Source organism: Lolium perenne, chromosome 3 (genome assembly GCF_019359855.2).
Source record: "Lolium perenne isolate Kyuss_39 chromosome 3, Kyuss_2.0, whole genome shotgun sequence".
NCBI classification, from domain to species: domain Eukaryota; kingdom Viridiplantae; phylum Streptophyta; class Magnoliopsida; order Poales; family Poaceae; genus Lolium; species Lolium perenne.
The window spans coordinates 248446880-248455524 of NC_067246.2; the positions used below are offsets into that span (position 1 = coordinate 248446880).

General features: G+C 43.6%; 1 protein-coding gene across 1 annotated transcript; it reads left to right on the top strand.

The window, feature by feature from the left end:
• Positions 1–754: 754 nt before the first annotated feature.
• LOC127344647 (metal tolerance protein 5) lies at positions 755–5256 on the top strand. Its single transcript, XM_051370960.1, has 6 exons — positions 755–1015; positions 2445–2560; positions 2641–2886; positions 3378–3458; positions 4224–4457; positions 4700–5256. The coding sequence occupies exons 1-6, from the start codon at positions 823–825 to the stop codon at positions 5048–5050; spliced, it is 1221 nt and encodes a 406-aa protein (XP_051226920.1). The 5' UTR covers positions 755–822; the 3' UTR covers positions 5051–5256.
• The last annotated feature ends 3389 nt before the right edge of the window (positions 5257–8645 follow it).

Below are 8645 nucleotides of genomic sequence, written 5' to 3' on the forward strand. Positions count from 1 at the left end.
CTTCCTCTCCTTTTTGATGCGTGCATCTTTGGTGTCTAGATTTCATGAATCCGATGTAATTTTTTTTAAACAGAGGCAAAAGCTTTGATTCGTTTATTAATTAAGCAGAATATATTACTCCCTCCATCTTGATGCTTAGGGCGTAAAAAATCTGGCGCGGTTATTAAGGATGTATGGACCGGATTTTTCAAAAGGGATATGCTTAAGCTATATCCTTTTTTTATACCTCCTCTGTTCCATGAAGGATGTATGAGATTTTTCAAAATTCAAAAGTATGTAGATATTATTTAGTGTCTAAATACATCTAAATTTGAAAAAAAATCACATATTTTATAGGACGAATGGAGTATACGAAAAAAAAAAGAGATTCATGGCCACACGTTGGCGGCGGATACTCCTGCAATCCCATTTTCGTAGCAAGAGCGCACGCAACCGTGAGATCCGGATCCTCTCAAATCATGTCCCTCCACCTGTTCCTGCCACGTTGCAACATTTCCCCATGGCAGCTGGCCCACTGACCCCACAGCTCGTAGACCAGACGCGGCGTCCACCGGCCCAGAAGTCGGACTCCAGCAGCGGTCGCCTCTGCTGGTCTATAGACTCGGTGTATCCAGGGGGACAGAGCCCCCTGGTCCTCGCGCCTTTAACAACATCGAGACGCACGCACGAGCAGCGCTAATTGCTTCGCTTTGCAACTCCCAACTCGGAATTCCCTCCCGACCCCCCCCCCCCCCCCCCCCCCCCGGCTCGCGGCGCCGTGCAGCGTGCAGCGTGCAGCGCAGGACTGTGCCGACGGCGGCGGCGGTTTCTTAGCGTTCGGGAATGGCGGCCGGTGCGGGAGGCGCGGACGGCGAGCAGCTCCGGCTGCTCTCCGCCGCCGAGGCCGGCGACGTCGGCGCGGGCGCGCCCGCGGCGGAGAAGTCCTGGCGCCTCAACTTCGACGGCCTCCGCCCGCCGGAGGCGCGCCAGGAGCGGCCGCCCCGCGGGCTCCACCACCACTGCCTCGGCGTCCTAGGTACCTCTCCCATACAGTCAGGCTTACGTACCCACCCGTGGCGGCTTGCGTTGCTTTTTGAGTTTTTTTTTAATACTACTCGCATCAGTTTGCGGGTTTAGTTGTCTCGTGATTTGGCAGCCTGGGTTTTTTCTTTCGATGTGGCGGCTGCTTTATGCAGCTCGTGATGAATACAATTTGTTTTATCGTTTTATTACTATTCTTTTTCTAGCAAGCAAGAGGAGATGAGTGCTCGTTGCTCGATAGTCCTTTTCTGAGTTGGAGATTTGGGTAGGTAGTGGTGGGCTAGATTCCGCTTCTTATGACAACTTTGCAAACTGAACAATAATGGATGTGTAGGCTTCCTTTTTTTTTTCCTTTTTAGCTTTCTGCTATTGCGTACTGGGCAGGGAGCTCTTAGGGCATGAGCAATGGTGGCATACACAACTAGTTGCTCCACGTAAAAAAGTTGTCAGAAGCAACATGGTGAATTTTATCTCTTCAATGGAAGCTACAACTTTAGTTAGAGAAAAGAGAGAAGAGACCCCACAAATATGACACTATATATCTCTTTCTCTCTCCAAAAAGCATGCTTTTAAGGCTTAAGATCCCACTTCCTGAGGAGGAGGCTGCCTCCTCATCCGAACCTACTTTGGACCACCCGAACCTAGCTAAAGGTGTGAGGCAGCACCTCTAGGGCAGTGCATTGGGCATGCCCTTATGGGGTAGGCAGTCTGCACTTTTCCTGCTCAGTTTCTTGTTGCACTACTCATGAATTCATCTGTCTGTCTTGTGTGGTTAGCAGAGTTGTCATAGTGGGGGCCTCGATGACGGGGGTAAAAAGGACCGTAGGATCTAGATAGGATAGCATGTGACCATGTCCTTGATGTTTGCTGCCTTCGTTTTTCACAAATTTGTACATTTCTCTCCGCGAGTGCCACCAATACTTTCAAATATTCAGTTAAGACCATTCCGATGCTCCTTTTCGCCATGCATATAAACAAAACCGACAACTAGGATAAGCATGAAAAAAAAAAGCTTCGGTAAAAAATCGGATATGCCTAATACGTCGAATCATTGCCCAAGGGTAGAGAAATGTATGAAAAACAACAAAAAACTAGCCACTGCCCGTTCATAACTAAAAAGCTTCTCTGGTCCTTCACTAACCCGGGTTAAAAGCCCTGAAATCCAAAATGCCAAAATAGGAATAGGGCTTGCTATTATTAGAAATGTCCAAAAAAATATCATATTCGTGAAGCAGAAACGTAATGAACTCCCATTAATGTGAAATACACGGAAATTAAATTAGTCAATTCGATTCAGAATTGTCAATTTATTAATCAAGTTGCGGTGCAAATGAAAATTTGAATTGATATAACAGATCAAGTTGCGGTGTCAACTAATCAAGACTACATGTGATTTTATATAAGATGTTTGATTTAATCTGCAGGTCAAGGCCCTGAGGATGTTGTCGCTGAATACTACCAACAGCAAGTGGAAATGCTAGAGGGTTTTAATGAAATGGATGCGCTAACAGATCGTGGTTTTCTTCCTGGAATGTCCAAGGTCTGCTCTATAAACCACATGCTATAACATTAGGGATGACAACTTACAGAAAAGTTAAACTGGAACTTATCCACCTGCAGGAAGAGCGTGAACAGGTTGCTAGGAGTGAAACATTAGCCATCCGGCTATCTAATATCGCGAACATGGTTCTTTTTGCTGCAAAAGTTTATGCTTCAGTTAGGAGTGGCTCGCTCGCGATTATAGCTTCCACTTTGGATTCTCTTCTGGACTTGTTGTCAGGATTTATCTTGTGGTTTACTGCCTTTTCTATGCAAACACCAAATCCCTACAGATACCCAATTGGTAAAAAGCGTATGCAGCCCCTGGTGAGTTTTTTCACTACATGTACTTTCTAATCCATCATTTGGAGGGAACTATTATCCATAATTCTTACAACTGAGTCAGTGTAGTAATTCTGTATATGTGATGCATACTTCAAATACTCCCTATGTTGTCATCTGTTCAGAATTGAGAAAACAAAAAAAAATGCACAAATGAAAAGTAGACCAGGGCCCAGGAAACAACAGAAACTAATGCAAAAACTTGAATTACACCACAGTCCACAGGCATCTTTGGGTGTTCCAAAGTTACTCTGTCTATATCATTCTGCTCTCAGTGACTGCTACTAGTGTGATCTATGAAATTATAAGCAAAAAAAAAAAAAAAAAACTCATGAAAAACCTTCTTTCAAGCATTCACTTTTAATTCCATACTACAGCTCAGCAACCAGGAATGTTGTTCTCTTGTAGTATAATCGATTCTACCTTTCTGCTTCCTTTTCAACATATTGACAGATTCATTACTGCCTGCTCTTCAGGGAATACTTGTCTTTGCCTCTGTTATGGCAACTCTTGGCCTTCAAATCATCTTAGAATCGACACGCTCACTGATATCTGATGTAAGTTCCTATCGATGTTTGTTGATTTTCGAAATTCTACTGTTCATCTCTATTTTAGGTTTTTAGTTATTAGCAGATGCTTCTCCAAGCTATTTTGTTTTTATTTGGTAAATCATGTGTTGCACTTACCTCTCTACCCTCCATGGCATCGAAACACGCACTTCAGAACATTATTTTCGTGTAGTATGGTTCAACATTAGCTGCTATGAAGTAACAAGTAAATAACCAAGTCAATGATCGAGAAATATAAGAATTATGTGATTCACCATTTGATCATATTACTCGACAATATATTTGTCGAAATGTAGAGTTTTCCTTGTATCTTTCTCTTCCATATTACATTTGAACATATGCTGTTTTACTATAAAGCATTTGAAGGAATGTGCCAGTCAGCCTGCACCTTTTCTTAACAAATGTTTGGCTAATTTTGGTTGATGGCCTAATAACATCGTTCTGCAAACTTTACTTGTGTTTCTGTCTTTGATTTTTGGTACCTGTCTTATCTTGCCAACTTGGGTCGGCCACTTTTGCCATGGAACTATCTAATGTAACTAATTACTGAATTATAATTTAACTCCTCATGATCTGTAGCCGTTGCTGTAACCAGAAGATCCCTCACTGATTTTGCGTAACCTAAGTTTTCCAGTTACCATTACAGTGTGCTTTTCCTACTCTGCTTACTCTGGGAACTAAGGCTGTAACTACAAATTATAGTTCTTTTATTATTATATTTGTTTGCTCATATTTGATTATCTCATTCTCTAGGGAGGTGAATTCAGCTTGACAAATGAGCAGGAAAAGTGGGTTGTAGACATTATGCTCTCAGTAACGCTGGTGAAACTTGCTCTAGCTTTATATTGCCGCACATTCACCAATGAAATTGTCAAGGCTTATGCGCAGGATCACATGTTTGATGTTATGACAAATATAATTGGCCTTGTAGCTGCATTGCTCGCAAATTACTTTGAAGGATGGATTGACCCAGTCGGGGCAATTATTGTAAGTGGTTTCCCTTCCTTCTCTGTTGTCTTTTTCATCAAAATTGCTCTTCTGTTCCATCTGTAGAAGTTGCATGCCAGTATTGATGACATCCCTTATTCACCTTTCTCCAAAAATAACAAGCAAATAGCATGAAAAACAGACAGTACATCTTAGTGCAACTCAGTTAGTCATGATGTGTCATTTTTAAAATTAATAATTTTTATAACAGAAAGCAAATTAATTTTTTTCTGCATTTGCAGCTAGCGATCTATACAATCAGGACCTGGTCGATGACGGTGCTAGAAAATGTCCACTCACTGGTTGGCCAATCGGCTTCACCAGAATACCTTCAGAAGCTGACATATCTATGCTGGAACCACCACAAGGCCGTTAGGCACATCGATACCGTGCGCGCCTACACCTTCGGCTCCCACTACTTTGTGGAGGTGGACATCGTGCTGCCCTCGGCCATGCCGCTGCGTGAGGCACACGACATCGGCGAGGCCCTGCAGGAGAAGCTGGAGCGCCTGCCGGAGATCGAGCGTGCCTTCGTCCACCTCGACTACGAGTTCACCCATAGGCCTGAGCACGCACTGTCCCATGACAAATAGCTCAGGCGCCAGGTTAAATTGTGTACAGATGTGTGGCGGAACTATTTATGTTTGGCCATGACAGCTCCGGAAATCCGGTGCTCTTCAGCCATCGGCATCAGTGAAGCACGCGATTGAAATGTGCATTTCTTGGGTGCTAGTTTTGAATTGTCTTGGGACGTACAGTATATCTGAAAATCCTATACTAGATCATGGCATCTTTTATACTGGTCTTCTCTCTATCTCCCCAGGGTGCGAGAGGTTATTCACGACAAGCTGTCGCTGAGTAGCATGATTGCTGAGCATACTTTTACTCTTCTGACATTGGATCAACATTCAACAGTATACTATCAAACTGATCTTGTACAGTACTACAGTGAAACAGTATGAAACTGAAACAGCACATCTTCAATCGCTTGAACACATAAATAAAAATATTGGAAAGGGAGGTTTTGTTGTCTAGGCAAACGGACTGACTTTGTTGACCAACTAAATGTATTACACCACACTGAACAAACTGAAAACAAATACGAGTGGCAAATATACGGATTAAAACAGCAATGAAGCTACATCGAGGTACATAGTAAGGTGAACTAACTCTTAACATGGGCTGCCCACCCCAATCGGTAGGAACATAACGTTGATCATTTGTTGCCATACTGCTGTCTGCGGGTAAAGAAGATCTATACAATCTGCATGGCTTGATGTTGTTAATCCGTGGGACCAAAACACCCCATAGTTTCTCTAGTAGTACTCCCTCCGTCACACGAAACACGTCGAAGGTTTATTAAAATTTAGACGTATCAAAGACACTAAATAGTAATAGATACATCTAAATTTTGGACGGAGGAAGTACCACGTGTGACTTTCATTCCATGCATAAAACCCTGCACTTAGTCACATCACACAGTTAAGTTCCGGTTCATCGTTAACGAGCCCCACCCGGCCACCCCGCCTCATGAGAATCCGCCGAGGAGGAGGGGAACAGACGAACACGAACGAAATCTGGAAGTTCTATCCAGCGCGGCTAGGTGTAGGCAGTTTGTTACATTTCTAAAAGCATCTCTAGCGGATCTCTTAAAATGCTTAACTGTAAAAATGTCTTTTTAGATGAACTTAAAAAATTGCTTAATGTGCACTATTAAGGAGTGTTTACGATACAAGAGGGGAGCGGCCAAAACAGACACCGGCAAAAAACGCCCTCAAAAAGAAATATTCCACATTCTTCCCCACGAATGAGTGAGATCTCCTACCTGCACTGGCCAACCTCCCTCGGTCGTGCCCCAGTCGGCCGCCTGCTCTGGTGACGGCCGCTGATGACCTATCTTCTGGTGCTCCAGCCAAGGGCTAGTGCACAGCTCCGGTCGGCCACTTCCTCCAGCGCCTCTCCGACCGGGCCGTGGCCGGCACCGATGTCTCTCCAGAGCAGGGACGGAGCTAGGTGTGCCAGCTAGGGCCATGACCCCCCAATGGTAGATAATTTTCTAAAAGACCCCCTAAATAGTATGTGGATTGATCCCTAAATTTTATAGAAATTAACTATATGCCCCTTCCAAGTAATCTATGGCCCACTCCAAGTAATCTAATGTTTAGTTGGCCCCCTGTAAGTTATAAATCTAGCTCCATCCCTGCTACGGAGCAGCTCTAGCCACTGCTGATCGCCTCCCCTCTTTTCCAATGGTTGCTCTCCTATTGTGGTGACCCTGCATACCACTGCATGTTGTAGTATGCCAGTCGTTGATATAACATTCACGAAGTACCATTCCGCAAATATTACATCCCTCAGAGTAGTACAACAGAACATAGCAGGTCCATAACTCATTCATTTATTATTACAAGCATATTACACATATTGTCTCGGAGCTCCTCTTGGGTCCTAAGAGAGATACTCCTGGGTTCGAGGCGAACCCAACTTAACTTACAATATAGAAGTTTCACCAAGTTATACATTTATTCTCTCGAGCAGCTAAGTATTAAGAGTTCACGCTGCTCGGCTACTACTACCACTCGATACGTTTAGGCTTGATCTCCTCCGGAAGCCTCCCCGGTTCCGTAGACTATAAGGTAGTCTACTCCTTCAATACCTCCAGAGAGGTCTGGTTCTTCATAGCCGATGATCTCGGCTCCTTCAGGGTTGTCGCAGTCCTCCTCCAGACGATTCAGACAATCTAAGCAAGGAATTTAAGAGTGGGATGAGTACGAGCATACTCAACAAGTTCATTATAGAGAAGAGGTGTTTAATGCACTAGCTACGATATTAGACCAGAAAGTCTAATACCAATGCAGGTTTTGATAAACATTTCTTCAAGAGATTGCTTTTATTTCAAAGAGCTATGTCCGTCAGCCTTCACCGGTTTACTAGAACTTCATGGAGCTCCTTTCCGGCCGCGTTCGCAGTTCCATATCCCGGAACAGGGAGTGACAGGTCACGGTTCTTTACACTCTGCAGAGGTGTGTTGCTTTACCCATAAGAGATCTTAACCTTGGTGCCAATCGGGCAGCTCTCCCGTCCACACTTCCTATGGTGTGAGGCCCGGTATAAGGTCTAGCCAATCATGTTCCTCCGCTACCTCGAACACCTACCCTTTGTTGCATGCCCCGACCCTGGGTCCTCGCCGGTCCCATTATTCCCACTCACGGGTGGACCCCGACCACGACAACAGTTTGGGACTCGTTAACCAAACTCCTTCGCCGGTAGCTGCAACCCATCATAGACCGCAATACCGTGGGGACTTAAGGCTTCCCCAGCCAACCGCTTGTTCTTCGAGCGACAAGTGTCTACGGACTATGCCGTGGGGACTTAAGGCTTCCCCAGCCAACCGCTTGCCCTGACAGATACAAGTGTCTACGGTAAAGCGCATCCGTTGATGAACGAGAGGTGGAAACACTTTTGACTACTCCGTCCCACTCCGGATCTTATGGTTAACACGGGTATTACGGCACAAGAATCACTGGCGACATTTGTTGTTTAATCCTAGATGGATATGAACCCTTGCAATGGAACCTCCACCATATCAACACAATCCATGGTTCCATTGCCCACCACATAGTCATATTCATAGTTATGAAAGTAGTGGTTTTGGTTTTTATGCAATAGTGATAACCATAGTATTTTGCAAGTAATTTGATAGAAATACTCAAATGACATGAGCAAGTGATGAACTTGCCTGAACACTGCAAAGTTCTGCAGTTGGAAGGTGTGGACTGACCCTTGTCCTATGTTTCTGAAAAATAGCATCATTGTCCGATAAGGGCAATGGTTAAAGAAGCAATTATGCATGATTCCAGTTTTAGGGTTTGTCCCCCCCTTTCGATGACATTATTATTTCATGTAAGAGGTTAATACTAAGATTGATTTGGAGATACTTTATTTAGGGTAAATACAACCTTGAAATATTGTCAAGGTGTTTTTAAAGTCCAATTGCATTAATGGACTTATTTTCATTATTGAAAATAATATGTGTGATTTAAATTATTATTTAAATCATCAAATTAAGACTTATTCTTAATTGTCTTCAAAAATTCTCTTTGATATTTTATTTAGATAGAGAATTTTATGCTGATCAGTTTTCATATTTTTATTTATTTTTTTAGAGCCATATTCTATTTTATAAAA

Coding starts and splice junctions, on each gene's coding strand:
- LOC127344647 (XM_051370960.1), top strand. CDS start 823: ATGGCGGCCGGTGCGGGAGGCGCGGACGGCGAGCAGCTCCGGCTGCTC. Junction 2,887..3,377: donor AAAAGCGTATGCAGCCCCTG/GTGAGTTTTTTC, acceptor CCTGCTCTTCAG/GGAATACTTGTCTTTGCCTC. Junction 4,458..4,699: donor ACCCAGTCGGGGCAATTATT/GTAAGTGGTTTC, acceptor CTGCATTTGCAG/CTAGCGATCTATACAATCAG.